The sequence below is a fragment of the Pelophylax lessonae genome (assembly GCF_965119305.1).
Source record: "Pelophylax lessonae genome assembly, chromosome: 1".
Taxonomy (NCBI): Eukaryota; Metazoa; Chordata; class Amphibia; order Anura; family Ranidae; genus Pelophylax; species Pelophylax lessonae.
The window spans coordinates 77578839-77596755 of NC_138768.1; the positions used below are offsets into that span (position 1 = coordinate 77578839).

The window sequence follows — 17917 nt, forward strand, 5'->3', positions numbered from 1 at the left end:
ACAGAAAGCCTCCAGGTTGCCATATTGCATTTTATAGAAAATTATTGCACTGCAGATTGAAAAGGCAAGGTCATTTTGAGTAACTTTAAATTACAACATGGTTTGTATACCAATTGCATAGGCTACTTTTTTTTTTTTTTTTTCTCGCGAATGTGGAATTACCTTTTAAGTAGGTCCATTGTAATTATAAACCCTAATGTGATGGTGTTGCAGGGCCATTCATACTTTTTGCTTCCTGCACTAGATCAGTGGGATTATTTCACAGTAAACTGTCATTAAGCAATTTCCAGAAAGAAATTACATTCAATTTCCAGTCTAAACTGCTTTTAGTTGAGATGACTTATCACATACTTTTTTTGCGTAAACCAGTATAATGTATCTCAATTTTACTAACCTATTTTACAGACCTTTGCGTCTACAACACGCAGACTTTTCTCATTGCACCATCAGCTTAGATGGTTTGCGGAGTATAATTTCCCGATGCCATAGGCTGCAGAATTTGAGTTTAGAAGGGCTGGAGCTGACTGATGACATTATAAGGTAAGACAGCAACGCCTTATAGGCATTATATTGGTATACTATTGTCTGGTATACAACTTATTGCTTGTATACATTGTATGAAAGTTTCTTGGGAGCAGCCTAAATGATCTACAGTCAGCTTAGAAATTGTCAGTGAGCTTTACTACATTACTCAGTGTGTGTGTGGGTGTATATCTGTATAATGTTTATACAGTCAGGTCCATAAATATTGGGACATGGACACAATTCTAATCTTTTTGGTTCTATACACCACCACAATGGATTTGAAATTAAACAAACAAGATGTGCTTTAACTGCAGACTTTCAGCTTTAATTTGAGGGTATTTACATCTAAATCAGGTGAACGGTGTAGAAATGACAACAGTTTGTATATGTGCCTCCCACGTTTTAAAGCGGTTGTAAACCCTAAAAAAAAAAAAAAAAACCTGCAAGACAAAGGCATAATGAGCTAGTATGCATCGCATACTAGCTCATTATGTGTAACTTACCTTAGAACGAAGCCCCGACACGGACCCCCGGACATCGCTGCGGGCGCTGCCATGATCCCTCGCCGTCTCTTCCGGGTTCGGCGGTGATTGGCCGGAAGAGACGGCTCCGGCGCGATGATTGGCCGGAGCCGCGATGACGTCACTCCCGCGCATGCGCGCTGGAGTGATTTTCCGGCCAGCTCCCGGCAAACAAAATTGAAGTTCCCCCCGGACCTTCAGAGCGCATGCGCCGCTCGCGCGAGTGGCTGCATGCACTGCATATATCTCCTAAACCATGCCGGTTTAGGAGATATTATTTGTACCTACAGGTAAGCCTTATTATAGGCTTACCTGTAGGTAAGTGTCAAAAAGTGGGATACTACCGCTTTAAGGGACCAAAAGTAATGGGACAAATGGCTTCTCAGCTGTTCCATGGCCAGGTGTGTGTTATTCCCTCATTATCCCATTTACAAGGAGCAGATAAAAGGTCCAGAGTTCATTTCAAGTGTGCTATTTGCATTTGGAATCTGTTGCTGTCAACTCTCAATATGAGATCCAAAGAGCTGTCACTATCAGTGAAGCAAGCCATCATTGGGCTGAAAAAACAAAACAATCCCATCAGAGAGATAGCAAAAACATTAGATGTGGCCAAATCAACTGTTTAGAATGCACCGGTGAGCTCAGCAACACCAAAAAACCCTGAAGACCACGGAAAACAGCTGTGGTGGATGACCGAAGAATTATTTCCCTGGTGAAGAAAACACCCTTCACAACAGTTGGCCAGATCAAGAACACTCTCCAGGAGGTAGGTGTATGTGTGTCAAAGTCAACAATCAAGAGAAGACTTCACCAGAGTGAATACAGAGGGTTCACCACAAGATGTAAACCATTGGTGAGCCTCAAAAACAGGAAGGCCAGATTAGAGTTTGCCAGACATCTAAAAAAGCCTTCACAGTTCTGGAACAACATCCTATGGACAGATGAGACCAAGATCAACTTGTACCAGAGTGATGGGAAGAGAAGAGTATGGAGAAGGAAAGGAACTGCTCATGATCCAGAGCATACCACCTCATCAGTGAAGCATGGAGGTGTCATGGCGCGGGCATGTATGGCTGCCAATGGAACTGGTTCTCTTGTATTTATTGATGATGTGACTGCTGACAAAAGCAGCAGGATGAATTCTGAAGTGTTTTGGGCAATATTATCTGCTCATATTCAGCCAAATGCTTCAGAACTCATTGGATGGCGCTTCACAGTGCAGATGGACAATGACCCGAAGCATACTGCAAAAGCAACCAAAGAGTTTTTTAAGGGAAAGAAGTGGAATGTTATGCAATGGCCAAGTCAATCACCTGACCTGAATCCCATTGAGCATGCATTTCACTTGGTGAAGACAAAACTGAAGGGAAAATGCCCCAAGAACAAGCAGGAACTGAAGACAGTTGCAGTAGAGGCCTGGCAGAGCATTACCAGGGATGAAACCCAGCATCTGGTGATGTCTATGCGTTCCAGACTTCAGGCTGTAATTGACTACAAAGGATTTGCAACCAAGTATTAAAAAGTGAAAGTTTAATTTTATGATCATCTGTCCCATTAATTTTGGTCCCTTAAAAAGTGTGAGGCACATATACAAACTGCTGTAATTCCTACACCGTTCACCTGATTTGGATGTAAATACCCTCAAATTAAAGTCTGCAGTTAAAGCACATCTTGTTTGTTTCACTTCAAATCCATTGTGGTGGTATATAGAGCCAAAAAGATTAGAATTGTGTCGATGTCCCAATATTTATGGACCTGACTGTGTGTATACACACACGCAAAAAAAAGTATGTGAACCCTTTGGAATGATATGGATTTCTGCACAAATTGGTCATAAAATGTGATCTGATCATCATCATCATCATCTAATTCACAACAATAGACAATCACAGTCTGCCTAAACTAATAACACACAAAGAATGAAATGTTGCCATGTTTTTATTGAACACACCATGTAAACATTCACAGTGCAGGTGGAAGAAGTATGTGAACCCCTAGACTAATGACCTACCCAAGAGCTAATTGGAGTGAGATGTCAGCCAACTGGAGTCCAAGCAATGAGATGAGATTTGAGGTGTTGGTTACAGCTGCCCTGCCCTATAAAAAACACACACCATTTCTGGGTTTGCTTTTCACAAGAAGCATTGCCTGATGTGAATGATGCCTCACACAAAAGAGCTCTCAGAAGACCTACAATTAAGAATTGTTGACTTCCATAAAGCTGGAAAGGGTTATAAAAGTATCTCCAAAAGCCTTGCTGTTCATCAGTCCACGGTAAGACAAATTGTCTATAAATGGAGAAAGTTCAGCACTGCTGCTACTCTCCCTAGGAGTGGCCATCCTGTAAAGATGACTTCAAGAGCACAGTGCAGACTGCTCAATGAGGTGAAGAAGAATCCTAGAGTGTCAGCTAAAGACTTACAAAAGTCACTGGCAAATGCTAACATCCCTGTTAGCGAATCTACAATACGTAAAACACTAAACAAGAATGGATTTCATGAGAGGATACCACAGAGGAAGACACTGCTGTCCAAACAAAACATTGCTACACGTATACAGTTTGCACAAGAGCACCTGGATATTTCACAGCAGTACTGGCAAAATATTCTGTGGACAGATGAAACCAACGTTGAGTTGTTAGGAAGAAACACACAACACTGTGTGGCGAAAGAGGCACAGCACACCAACATCAAAACCTCATCCCAACTGTGAAGTATGGTGGTGGGGCATCATGGTTTGGGGCTGCTTTGCTGCGTCAGGGCCTGGACAGATTGCTATCATCTAAGGAAAAATGAATTCCCAAGTTTATCAAGACATTTTGCAGGAGAACTTTAAGGCCATCTGTCTACCAGCTGAAGCTCAACAGAAGATGGGTGTTGCAACAGGACAATGACCCCCAAAGCATAGAAGTAAATCAACAACAGAATGGCTTGAACAGAAGAAAATATGCCTTCTGAAGTGGCCCAGTCAGAGTCCTGACCTCAACCCGATTGAGATGCTGTGGCATGACCTCAAGAAAGCGATTCACACCAGACATCCCAAGAATATTGCTGAACTGAAACAGTTCTGTAAAGAGGAATGGTCAAGAATTACTCCTGACCGTTGTGCACGTCTGATCTGCAACCACAGGAAACGTTTGGTTGAAGTTATTGCTGGCAAAGGAGGTTCAACCAGTTATTAAATCCAAGGGTTCACATACTTTTTCCACCTGCACTGTGAATGTTTACACGGTGTGCAATAAAAACATGGCAACATTTCATTCTTGGATTCTTTAGTTTAAGCAGACTGTGATTGTCTATTGTTGTGACTTAGATGATGATGATCTGATCACATTTTATGACCAATTTGTGCAGAAATCCATATCATTCCAAAGGGGTTCACATACTTTCTTGCAGCTGTGTGTGTGTGTAATATTAATAAATAAATATATATATTACACAGTGCTCTCAGATTTTCACATTTTTATTTTACAGCCTCATTCCAAAATAGATTAAATTCATTATTTCTCTTTCGTTCATTGACCGACAGCTTGTTATATTCTCTGTGTTGTGAGAGACACAGGACTCTGGTCTGGAACAACGGATGTTTATTCAGGACTCTCTGTACACTACAACATGCATTACAGGCCAGCTCTGTATATCAATGCATCTCTGTATATCCACTCTGCGCCTTGACCCTTGTCATCACTCCTGGGTGGAGCCAGCCTTAAAGAAACAGTACATGTGAAACCCTTCAGGTATAACACAGCTCCTGTTCATTTTAACCATTGGGCTATACTGCCCCCTACAGGAATGGGACATTAGGCCGAAAAAGTCTGGCTACGCCTATGGGTAGTCCCAGGGGAGGGTATGCCCCCCCCCCCCCCCCCCTCTGCTATAGGTACTCTGGAGGGTTTTGGGGTGGACATGGGCCCCTCCATGGGACAGTTGGATCCCTGGGTTCCCCTCCTTCCATTAGGCAAGCCCCTCATCGGTCTGGTGGTCCCTGTGGGCCATATCACCCCCACCTTCACTGGGGCTGTGGGGTGGCCTGGTCCACCGCCTGGCACCCCCACAGGCGATTGGCTGTGGGGGTGCTTTACCTAGTAGCCAGTGCCCCCCTATCCTGCCTGTTCCGTTTTCTGAGGCCTAGGGATCACTCCTGGGGTCCCTGGAAGCCGCGTGCGGCCGCTGTTTTCCTGTAGCCTGTGTGCTTAATGCACGTCGGCCATGTTTGTGCAGTCCGGCGGCCATTTTGCGGTGGATCACTGCACATGGAGTGCAGATTATCCTGGTGGCTGCAGGTGCCTGTTTCTGCTGGGTGGTGAGTCTGATAGGGTCCTCTCCCTCTCTGCTGAGGATCGATTGGGTGCTCTGTTGCTGGCGACTGGGTGGTGCCGCCGGAGTGGTGGGGGTGTCTCTTAGCAGTGTTTTATTACACTTTTTTTGTTGGGTCTCCCTATTGACTCATGGAGTCCTTGGAGCACATTTCCCCACCTGATCCCCTCTCAAAAGCTTCCGGGCCCTCCAGGTCCCAGCCATCCATTGATGGACTGACGGCGGTCCTGGAGTCCTTTGTGTCCCGGTGGAGGTGGTTTTTGGGTGACTGGCTAGCAGTGCCCCCCGCCTTCAATTGCCTCCTCAGATTCTGAATCTGATTTGTCCGCCGTGGACATGGGTCACTGCTGGGTCTGCGACCACGTGCCCTCAGTTCTCAGATAATGAGGATGATTCCTCTACTCGTGTAGCCGCGCACGAAAAGGCGCTGGTGGATTCACTGTTTGTATCTGTGCGTGAGACCTTAAAAATGGAGGATGAAGCTGCGACTGAGACGTCGGTTCCCTTTGGCACTCGCAAGCCATCCAGAGCAGCAAAGGTGTTTCCTTCCCCTCCTATTTTGAAAAAATTGTCGCTAAAAGAGTACCTTTCTCCTGCAGGCTAGTAAGCGCAAGGACACACATGTCGTAGATGGCCATCCGGCGCTAAACTGCTTTGTACGGGTGCAGAAGTTCGGAATGGAGTCTATTCGCATGGTGGTGTCCCTACATCAGAGGGATTTTCTTGTCTTTATCGACATCAAGGCGCTTACCTTCACATTCCAATATGTGCCGGTCACCAGCGCTTACTTCGCTTTGCTGTGGGAGAAGCGCATTATCAGTTTTGTGGCTTTACCCTTTGGACTCGCCTCTCCTCGGGTCTTCACAAAAGTGTTAGCCCCGGTGCTAGCATTGTTATGCCAACAGGGGATTGCGGTACTGGGTTACTTGGGCCACCTCCTTTTGCGAGCGGAGTCTTACTGCTCTAGTGGAAAACCTGGAGATCACCATATGAACTCTGAGGGAGTTTCGCTGGATTCTGAATTTTCAGAAGTCTGCTCTGGTTCCGTCCACAAAGCTGGACTATCTAGGCCTTAGCCAGTGCTCCTTCCTCTGGATAAACTCCAGAAACTGCAGGCAGAAATTCGTCTCCTGCCATCCAGCTGATGGTCATCCCTCCGCCCTTGCATGCGGGTGCTGGGCCCAACCTGGTGTCTCCCTTTTGAGGCGGTTCCATTTGCACAGTTCCATATGAGGTCCCCGCAAGGGAGTTTCTGGGAAAATGGGACAAGACTGCAGTCTTTGGACAATCGGATCCAACTGACCCGGGGGAACAAGAGTCCCTGATATGGTGGCTTTGTTCTCTTGCAATACGGCTGGGCAAATCCTTCTTCCCTTTGTATTACACAGTGGTCACCACAGATGCCAGCCTACCCGGCTGGGGAGGCGTCCTCGGCAAAAAGTTTGCTCAGGGGGACTGGACACAGAGTCCAGACTACTGATGAACGTCCTGGAATTCCAAACGTCCTGGAACTGTGAGCGATCAGGCTGTGCCTGGAACATTGGACTGATCGTCTTCAGGGATGTCCAGTGTGCATTCGATCGGACAATGCCGTGGCTTATGTCAATCGCAAGGGGGGGCACGAGAAGTGTCCTGGTGGCTATGGAGTTAGCCGGCATTCTAAGGTGGGCAGAAGGCTTCGTTCCAGTCCCCTCTGCCTTACACATTCCCGGGTGGAAAACTGGCAGGCGGATTATATCAGTCGGCAGGCGTTGAACCAAGGGGAGTGGTCCCTTCACCTGGAGGTGTTTCATCAGTTGTGTCTCCGGTGGGGAACCCCCGAGGTGTATCTGTTGGCTTCTTGGCTCAACAGGTGCAGAGGTTTGCGGCTCAGTCATGGGATCCTATGGCAGAAGCCACAGACGCGCTGGTGGCCCCGTAGGGTCAGTATCATCTGATTTACGTCTTCCCTCCTCTCAAGCTTCTGCCAAGACTTCTACGCAGGATCGAGGCAGAAGGCATTCCAGTCATTTTAGTGGCTTCGGCTTGGTACGCTGATCTGGTGCAACTGGTCGCCGATGTTCCTTGGAAGCTTCCTGTCAGGGAGGATCTGCTGTCCCAAGGGCCAATCTTCCATCCTGCTTTACAGTCGCTGGCTTTGAGTCACTTATAGAGGTTTGTCTGAGTCACTTATTCCAACGCTGTTAAAAGCTAGGAAATGTACTTCTAGGAAGACTACCATTGTATGTGGAAGACTTACATCGTGTGGTGTGAGTCTCTCTTGGGGTTCATCCTTGCTCTTTTTCGGTGGCTCGGATCTTTACTTTCCTTCAACGGGGGGTTGAGCAGAAACTGGCCTTGAATACGATCAATGGCCAGGTGTTGGCCTTGGTGGTCTTCTTTTAACAGCCCTTGGCTAAACACAAGCCTCCGAAAGGGTTGTCTGCTTCCTCTGCGACCATTTCCAGATGGATCAGACAGACAATGAGTCAGGCCTATTCCATCAAGGGTCAGGTTCCTCCTTTCCCTGTCGAGGCGCACTCTACTCAGGCGCTCAGTGCCTCCTGGGCCTTCCGTCAGGCGTCAGTGACGCAGGTTTGCAAGGCAGCCACCTGGTCGTCGGTGCACACTCACAAAGTTCTATAAACTAGATGTGTTGTCATCTGTGGATACTTTCTTTTGGCTGCAAGGTTTGCAGGCTGCTGTTTAGAGGAACCTGGTCCCCTTTGAGGGTGTATTGTGTTTTTTCTGGTGAGCTCCAGTTGCTTTGGCTGAACACCTGTTTTACCTGGTTGACTATAGTTCGCCTTGGGAATTTCTTTTTCGCTGTTCCCTCCCCTCATGTTTAACACTGCTTTGGGATGTCCCAACAGTTAAGATCAGGAGTTGTGTCCGTCAATAAAAGAAAGAGGAAATGGGATTTTTTACTTACCGTAAAATCCATTTCTCTGATGATCATTGATGGACACAGCATGTGGAGTTGTGATTCTTCTGACACTGCTTGTAACAAAACTGAGTACCTATAGCGGAGAGCAGGAGTATACCCCCTGGGACGGCCCATGGGCATAGCCAGACTTTTTCTGCCTAGTGTCCTACTCCTGTAAGGGGAAGTATAACCCAATGGTTAAGAAGAAAGGAACTGTGTCCATCAATGAAATTCAGAGAAATGGATTTTTAAGTCAAAAAATCCACTTTTCCCTTCTACAAACAATACCCCATAATGAAAATGTGAAAGAAGTTTGTTCGAAATCTGCAAATTTATTCAGAATAAAAATAACAAAAAAAAAATCACATGGACATCCAAGAGTATAATGTAGTTTAATTTTCTACTGACCAAATAAACACTGATTTGGATTATTTTCACCATAGAAATGTCGCAGATTACATTTTAGCCTAAATTTTTGAAGAAAGATTTGCAAGAAACTTTATAACCGAAACCAAGAAAAAAAAGGTCGGCCTTTTTTCATTAAACAAAAAAATAAAAAATCCAGTGGTGATTAAATACCATCAAAAGAAAGCTCTATTTGTGTGAAAAAAATTATAAAATTTTCTTTTGGGTACAGTGTCGCATGTCCGTGCAATTGTCATCCAAAGTGCAACAGCGCTGAAAATTTGCATGGGCAGGAAGTGGGTGAAGGTGTCCTATATTGTGTTTAAAGCAGCATTCCCTCTGTACGTACATACACTTGACTGTTAAAAAGGTTGTAAACCTACATAAAAAATAACATGAAAGACAAAGGCATCTTCAGCTAGTATGCATCGCATACTCATTATGAAATACTTAACGAAGAACGGAGCCCTCACCGCTGACACGGCCGACATGTTAATCCGTCTTCCTTCTGGGTTTTCCGTTCTCCGGCCATCTGATTGGTCGAAGCCACTATGACATCACTCCCACGCATGCGCAGTTCATGGCACAGGGTTCTGAAGGAATGGCACGGGCAGTAGTCAGTTGTCAGAGACAATCAGCCATGCTCCAATTTGCTTCCTCTAATGGAGACATCCACACTCTCTCTGAGATCCAGGTCCAGCTGCCTTAATCAAGGCCTAGCCAGAGACCAACAAGCTGTGGTCCACGGAATTGGAAATCTGTCCCACCCAGAGCACTATCATGGCACTTTTCCACTGCAAGTACCGGCTAGTACCGGCTCGGCTCTACTTGGCCCTGCTTGGCCCGGTTTGCTTTTCCACTGCGGTACCGCATGGTATAGTGTCGGAACGGTTCGGTACGGTACGGTATAGGTTTGCTTTTCCACTAAAGTAGTACTAAAGTTAAGTGGGTGGGATAACAACAGGGTGGGTGTGATTCTCTGACCAATCAGTGGCTAGTAGTGACTGCATGCAAAGGATTGTGGGATATGGTACCAGTTTGGTACCTGTTGGAACCACAATCGAGTAGGTACTGTTTTTTCAGAGCCGTACCGTACCGTTCCATGCAGTGGAAAAGCAAACCTATACCGTACCGTACCGTTCCGACCCTATACCATGCGGTACCGCAGTGGAAAAGCACAAAAGCGTGCCGAGCCGGTACGGTTCTATGCAGTGGAAAAGCGCCATCAGATTCCCAGTGAAACCAGCCCTGGAACAGACCTTACTAATAAAGGGTAAAGACTAGCACTCTTTACCATAATGTCTTTGCTGATTTTACCTTAGATTGAAAAATCAAAGAAACCGTGGAGGAACATAGATCCCATTAACCACTTCTCCAGCCATTTGGAGCTGTTTTACCAGCACCCTGCTACACCGCATGCGCAAGTGATGTCACTGGCTGCATGCAAAGCAAATATTTCCTGTTCATGTTTAGGAGATATTTACAGTACCTGTAGGTAAGCCTTATTATCGGCTTACCTATAGGTACAAGTTACAGAGGAAGCTTTACTTCCTCTTTAAGCCAAGAACAATCAGAACCTCTCCAGATGAACATGTCTTAATTGTAAGCATTACACTTGGTTAAACGGGCTGAGTGCAGCTCGATGCAACTGTGGCAAGGATGACCTTTTTAAATTTCCATTTACATGTAACCTTAAAGACCCAAGCAGTTGTCTTCTGCTTCACATTACAGCGTATTGTGAGGAGGGAAATAACCGGTTCAAATAGGTAAAGTTGAAGGACAAACAGTTTATGCTTTTTAGTTCAACGTAGGGAAAAAATCATTGCTACAGTATGTGTTTTGTAAAAGAGAAGCCAGTTTTTCTGTAACTTTTTGGATCTTGTTCTCTTCAGTGCCATCGCCCAGAACTCTGATCTGGTAAGACTGAACCTTGGTGGTTGTTTCGGCTTCTCGTCAGAATCACTCACACACATGCTGAACAGCTGCTCTAGGTAAGATTTCTTACTGCTCTTAAGCAGTATGTAAAATTAAGATCTTGTCAAGACAATGTAGAGACTGGAAGGTATTTTGGACAACCAATGGTAAGTCCTTCTACCAAAGACAATACAAAAATTTTGAGATTTCTTCAAATAAAAACTTAAATGCAGTTAGATTATTTATATTTGTTTTGTTTTTTTAAACAATTAAAATAGATTTTTTTTTTAACTTCTGTCTTTGTCAGACTTTAAGAGCCGGCTCACATAGGCGCGACCCAACTTGCCGAGGCGACCTGTGAAGTCGCGGGGCGCAGCTCGCACCGCGACCTCGGAGCGGCCGGCACGGACTTCATATCATTGAAGTCCATGCAGGTCGCTCCAGGTCGCCCCAAAGAAGCTCAGGACCCTTTTTCTAAGTCCGAGTGACTTGTGTCGCTCCTATTAGAACAGGTCCTGTGCTACTCTATGGCAGGCGACCCACGGCGACTTGTCCGGCGACCAGGTCGCCAGACAAGTCGCCCCAGTGTGAACAGGTGCTGGGTGTATGTATGATGCCTAAATACATAAGCAGAGGCTATTTTCAATAGAACTGTCAAAGTCCATAGATTTAGAGGAATCCAAATGTATATTCAAATATTGACTTTGTAAATGTCCATCTAGACATTTCTGTTCCGACTCCCAATTGTATCCATTGGTGATGGCCTTGTGACCAGTAGGCTGGTAGCAGGGGTTGGGCTTTGTAGTTCTAGTTCTTTAGGATGTCTATCTTCTCAGGATCCTAATGTTTTAACATGCAACACTTACTTACGGAAACCTCTGTATTTTTCAAAGTTTAAACAAAAAAGTCAATGAGCTCTGCCTAGATCTATTGTACAGTCATATTTCCAATAACATAGTTCAAAGACCAACCTGAACCCACAAAAACTGAATTGATTATTTCTTTATGGTCTGGGACTACATAATTGTTGGTATAGCCTAACATCGGGCTAGAGTACGCTGGTTTTGTAGTTTTCTATGCTTTTCTAGGACTTTGCCTTTCCCTACAGCTTTCTGGGACCTGTGACTTGCCCCAGAAGATTGTTGCGGGGGGGGGGGGGGGGGGACTACTTTGGTAGACCAAAGCTGATACCTGCCAAAACCAGGTACACCCCCCCCCCCCCCCCCCACAAAATAAAATGCCAAAATTTGAAGGGGGTGGGGTCATAGAGTGGAACTTCCTCTTTAGGGTAAAGTTCTGCTTTAAGCAAAACTTAACAGAAACAAACATTACTGGGAGCACTAGAATACGTTACTTTTCCTATTTGAATGATAATTCCCCCTACAACTGTCTTTAATGCAGGCTGGATGAATTGAACCTCTCCTGGTGTCGCTTTACAGTGAGGCATGTGAAAAACGCAGTGGTTGACTTTCCTAGAGGTTTAACCCAACTGAATTTAAGTGGATATCGCCAGAACCTGGACATGGCTGGTATATTGAAACGAATTCCAGCTGTATATTTTTATTTTGTTGTCTGTTGCTGATGCATGTGGATTTCAGCTAAATCTATTTTTTCTTGTAGATGTAGAGGCTTTAGTGGAAAGATGTCCTGAACTGATTAATTTAGATTTAAGGTAAGTAAAGCTTATTGTACCCCTGACCCATATAACGCACAGGAAACCAATTTTGTCTATCAATTTAACAGGTGGTGTGACTAAACTCCACACCTACTGAGAACCCTATAATTCTGGATAGAGTGGATACGATATTAAAGCACATTTTCTGTTTGCAAAAATCCCACTATCTTTGTGTTCCCTTTCAAACATTGTGCCTATTTTTTACCTTTTTTAGATGTTTCTGAGGAGAAAAGGTGTCTAGGCTGACTGCAAGGCTTGCTTTTTTTTTTTTTTAACAATGTTAAGAGTGAGCCTGTCCTAAATCTGTCCTCATCATACAGTGCAAGAAACCCAACCTTTATCCCTTAGGATAGATGGGGTAGATTTACTAAATCTGGTGCAGCAGTGCATGGTAGCCAATTAGCTTCTAACCTTGGCTTGTTCAATTTAAGTGTTAACTTAAAGTATGGATCCTGTTCCCTTAAAGCAGGGGTGTCCAAACTATGGCCCTCCAACTGTTCAGGGACTACAATTCCCATGAGACATTGTAAGTCTCTGATATTCACCGACATAACTAGGCATGATTGGGAATTGTAGTTCCTGAACAGCTGGAGGGCCATAGTTTGGACATAGCTGCCTTAAAGCATGTTATACAGCACAGTGCTTGTGCTGTGTAATTTGGCCCCCTGTATCACCTAAAAAACCTGGCTGAACCTGCCTGGCTCTGCCCTCACCCTGTAAACTGACAACGGTGTATCATGGCTGACACCATGGTCAGTGTACGTGTCTCCTTCATCCGCAGCCCTGCTCTCTGCTTTCCTGTGTCCTCCTCTGTTGTCCCTGTCTCGCCTCCCCCCTTTCCCTGCCTGTCAATCGGGTATTTACGGCATTTTTTTTTTTTTTTTTTTTTTTATAAAATATAAAACACAGAGGCACACAGGCTTTGGAAACGGAGGATTATACAAAGTCATGCGAGTGGCTTAACCACTTTAGGCTTTGGCAATAAATCCTGTAAGCTGATTGGTTCCTGTTCAGTTGCACCAGATTTTGCACTCTCCAGTTTTAGTAAATAACCCCAGTGTTCAAATCTAGTTAGAATTGATGATCTGCCTGCACAGTGCAGACATGATTAATCTTGGAAAACACAGCTGCTCACCCCTTCATAAACAAAGCACTACCTAGTGTGATTGCAGATCGAAGTGTGTGTGTGTGTGTGTGTGTATATGTATATATATATATATATATATATATATATATATATATATAATGACACCTGATCACTTTTATATACCGGAATCCTATTAAGTTGGCCATAGACCGTTCAAACCTTGGCCAGTAAAGCAGAGAACATCCGAGATTCTAGCCATGTATGGGCAGACTCAATGTACCCAAGTTGATTGACTTGGGTACAACCAGCCTGTCGGGTATTTCATGCTATTATTGCTAATGGCTATTATAGACGCTCGCAGTAATCACTGTGTTTTCTTGGTGGGAACGGCTCCATGGGAGGGATTGTCCCATCAAAATTGACTGTGATAGAGAAAATCGCTGCATCTGTGACCAGTTTAATAAAATTCTGTGTATACGCACCGCATAGTGCAGCACCAAATTGCTTACTATTGGTGTGTTTTCTTACTCTTACTAGGCATCGGCTTTCATTGAAGTGGTCCCAGCGGCAGATTCGCCGCAAGATCACTTTTATAGGCAGTGGGAGAGGTGCTCCCTCCTGCCGCTTCCTGCTTGTCTCCGAGCTTACCGGAGATGTCTGTAAGCCCGAAGCCCATCTGATCCTGTGATGCCTGGGCAGGAATACGAGTGAGGGCAAAATAGCCCCCACACGGCTCTATGCCCTTGGACTGGAGCGATGTCTGACGTCACTTGCGCCACTCGAGCCTAAAGGAATTTTTTATTTTTTTTTCTTAAAGTCAAAATAACTTTTTTTATTTTTTTGCTTGAAAAGGGAAAAAAATTAAAATTAAAGCGCCCCATTCTGCCGAGCTCGTGTGCAGAAGCAAATGCATACGTAACTTGCACCCGCATATGTAAATGGTGCTCAAACCACACATGTAAGGTACTGCCGCGATCATTAGAGCAAGAGCAATAATTCTAGCAAAACCTACTCTAACGCTAAAGTGGTAACCTGTATAAAATGTTAAAGCGTAGCCTATGGAGATTTTTAAGTACCGTAGTTTGTCAACATTCTACGAGCCTGCACAATTTTAAAGCATGACATGTTGGATATCTATTTACTTGGCGTAACATCTTTCACATTATACAAAAAAGTTGGGCTAACTTTACTGGGTTTTTTTTTTTTCTTCAATAAAATCAATTTTTTCCCCCCAAAAAAATTGCATTCGAAAGGCCGCTGCACAGATTGTGTGACATAAAATAGTGCAGGGACTGCCATTCTTTTCTCTAGGGTCTCTGCTAAAAACTATATATGTGTGTGTGTATATGTATATATATATATATATATATATATATATATATATATATATATATATATATATATATATAATATATTTGGGGGTTCTACGTGATTTTCTAGCAAAAGGTAATGATTTTTACTTGTAAACAACAAATGTCAGAAAAAAGGCCTGGCTTTTAAAGTGGTTAATTTGTGTACATTAGGATGGACAGTAGCTTCCCACACTGGTCCATTTAAAGTCCTTTTTATGCTTTGACGGATTCTTTCGATATCGTTACGAAATTGAATGGTACCTTTTGATGGAATCATGTATATATAGATTTAGATTCCTCTTCACTTAAAGAAGAAGTAAACCCTCCTCTGAAACTTTTACCTATAGGTAAGCCTATGATAAGGCTTACCTATAGGTACTGTAAATATCTCCTAAACATGCACCGTTTAGGAGATATTTACCTTAGATGCATCCAGTGACGTCACTGGCGCATGCGCTCTGAAGGAACGGCCGCTGGTGCCGTTCCTTCAGAACGCCGTGCCGTGACCGTAGGCTCCCGCGTGCGTGTGCGGAGTGACGTCATCGCGATCCCGGAAGACGGGTGACTGCATACTAGCTCATTATGTGAAGAGCGCTCACCTGTGGGGTAGCTTCTGTTGGTAGAGTTGTGTTCCATGCTGCTCTAGTTGAATTTAGATGCTGGTAGTAGCAGTAAAAGAAATGGTTTTATATGTCATGGGTGCTGTATAATATCTTTTTCCTTGCAGTGACAGTGTATTGCTGACTCCAGAATGCTTTCCAGTGCTTCAACAGCTTCATCTACAGCATCTCGGCCTCAGCCGCTGCTATCAGATCTGTCCTGCATCCTTGCTGTAAGTATTTACCTTAGCAGCACAGTAATTGGACGGAGAGTTCTTTGTCCAGACAAAAGCTGTATTTTCTAAAGGCATATAAACACATTCAATAACTGTTTTTTTTTCATTCAGTTCTAGCTGCAGTATGAATCTCATTTACAGTAATCGCAGCCGCAATGGCTCCCGCTGCTGCCAAGAAGGTTTTTTACCTTTATGCATAGAATGCATAATTTGACTCCGTTTGCACAGGATATTGGGCTTGCCAAAAGGATAGCCCAGTAACATTCTGTCCTAGAGTGACAATGGACACTTTACAGTATATGCAAGCAGCGTTGTCACCCTAGGCTCCTCATTCCTGTTTTGGTTTACAAGCTGGCATGATACAGACAAAATGTATCAGTTTGATATGCAACATTTTGCCATGTTAAGGATTTATATTACTGATGCATATATATTTTTGCCTCCCACAGTGATCTGGGGAAGCACATGCCCCTGAAGACGCTCAATGTATATGGCATAGTGACGGATAGTTCCTTGCAGTTACTGAAAGAATCGCTGTCTCACATTAAGATAAACTCTTCTTTCTTCAGTACCATTGCCAGGCCCACCACAGGCCACAAGAGGAACCGGGACATATGGGGCATAAAATGCAAGTTGTCATTAAACCGCACAGACTGTTGACAGGAAAGGAATCTCTGTTCCGAATATCCAGAAACTTGAATTGTCCGATTTGAACAAGACTTTCTACTTTTTATCCTATGAAGTACTGTACGTAGCATTTCTAAACCAATCCTAACCTAGTGATCTTTATGGATAAGGATCCACTGAACATTCCTGGGATGGTGCTGATGTGTCACGCTACAAACGCTGCCAGATGAACAGCTAACCAAACATCCACTGCCATTCTCTTATTGCAGCCTGGTTGCTGTGGGTAGCACTCTATACATAGAGACTGGCTATTTCTGAATTTGCTGCTCACACAGCACACATTTCTTAGTATTTTTACCCTTAATGGATTTATAGTAGCAGGTAGAAGGACTTCATGGAAACTGGTTTTAAACAATGTAATATAAAAATAGGTCTCTGGTGTTTTGTGGGGCTGAAAACATATTTGGATATTTGGAACACCATTGTTAAATTTCCTCCCTGATCCATGAGGACTAGCACTGAAAAATGTATAGCAATGACAAAGCTGAATTTCAGGAAAGCCACTAAATACACCGATAAACACACACAAGGGGGCTGTTTTAACACCAAAGGATTTTTGTGTCCATCCAGTTCTGAGATTTACACAACTCAGCCGCACAGCCCTGTCTGGTGGAGCTAGAGACCTGGTTTCTCTCTGCTGCAGTTAAGTAACACAGGTCCTCTTCCTTTCCCCCCACCCGGTGACTGAACAGTGAAAAGAGAAGCAGCAGACAGGTGAGCTCATCTGTCGCTCTTTTTCTATCTGTATGTCCGTTGACACATGAGCACTGCAGCACACCTGAGTGGCTCCTTTTGATGCTTTTAGCATCTCCAAGTCTGATCTCTGTACAAAGTTGATGCAAAGTTAAGGAACTTTCACTGCTTACATTAAAAAAAATACATTTAATGGTATATTACGGATTAGGCACAGATCTGCACTGTGTGAGGGCAGTATTTGCCCACACGAGCATGCACAATTGTTGGCAGTCTCATTTCTGTCAGTTGGGACATAATTGTCTGCACAGACGCAGCCGCTGCTGACAGCCACGTGGGTGCACAACTCCTGACAGCAGATTGTGTGCATTCAGGGCCATGCACAGGCACAACTGTCAATTTGGGTCCAGCTGCTACGTCCCAATTAAGATGAAAGGGACTGCCTGCATGTGGATGTACAGAACACCTGTGCATCCCCATATGGGGAAAAGTGGTCCTCACATGGGTGTATGATGTACGCTCATGTGAACAAGGCCACAGGCCTGCTTTGATATCTGCCTGAAGTTCAGCTTTAAAATACTGTGCATTTTTTAGTTTGAGTCCATAAAACCAAAATCCGTCTCATCCTTGCTTTCTCCCCCATCACATAAGCTTTATATGGAGTTCAGTTCAATCTGTTGTGCTTCTGGGGAGAGCAATTAACACAAAGTTGTGCCAGGGTTATGTCCTCTTCATAGGCTCAGTGCAGAAATACATGAGGACGTTTTTAAAGACTTCTCGTACCTGGATTATTTTTAACAATCTTTTTAACCTAATCTACATAGACGCGCCAGATCTGAGTCGACCTACTTTTTAGTTGTTTATGTAGAAATTAGGCTTTGATATTTTTATAATTTGTAAGGAAACCTTTTTTGTGAGAAGCATGGAGCCTGCCATTGCTGTTTTCTCATTCTACAAAGGATGGCTATCTGGCTGTTTATGGGGACCCTCCGCTGCCCGATG

The 17917-nt window shown here is 44.2% G+C and overlaps 1 protein-coding gene across 1 annotated transcript in view; it reads left to right on the forward strand.

Annotated features, from left to right (window-relative positions):
* Positions 1 to 16343, forward strand: part of SKP2 (S-phase kinase associated protein 2) — a gene marked incomplete at its 5' end in the record, with an annotated part of 46935 nt that extends 30592 nt beyond the window's left edge. The window contains 6 exons of the mRNA XM_082275199.1: positions 406 to 540; positions 10565 to 10663; positions 11988 to 12115; positions 12207 to 12258; positions 15428 to 15532; positions 15985 to 16343. Of these exons, the coding sequence (XP_082131325.1) occupies positions 406 to 540; positions 10565 to 10663; positions 11988 to 12115; positions 12207 to 12258; positions 15428 to 15532; positions 15985 to 16195 (730 nt within the window). The 3' untranslated portion in view covers positions 16196 to 16343. The remainder of the gene's footprint in view (positions 1 to 405; positions 541 to 10564; positions 10664 to 11987; positions 12116 to 12206; positions 12259 to 15427; positions 15533 to 15984) is intronic.
* Between the last annotated feature and the right edge of the window lie 1574 nt (positions 16344 to 17917).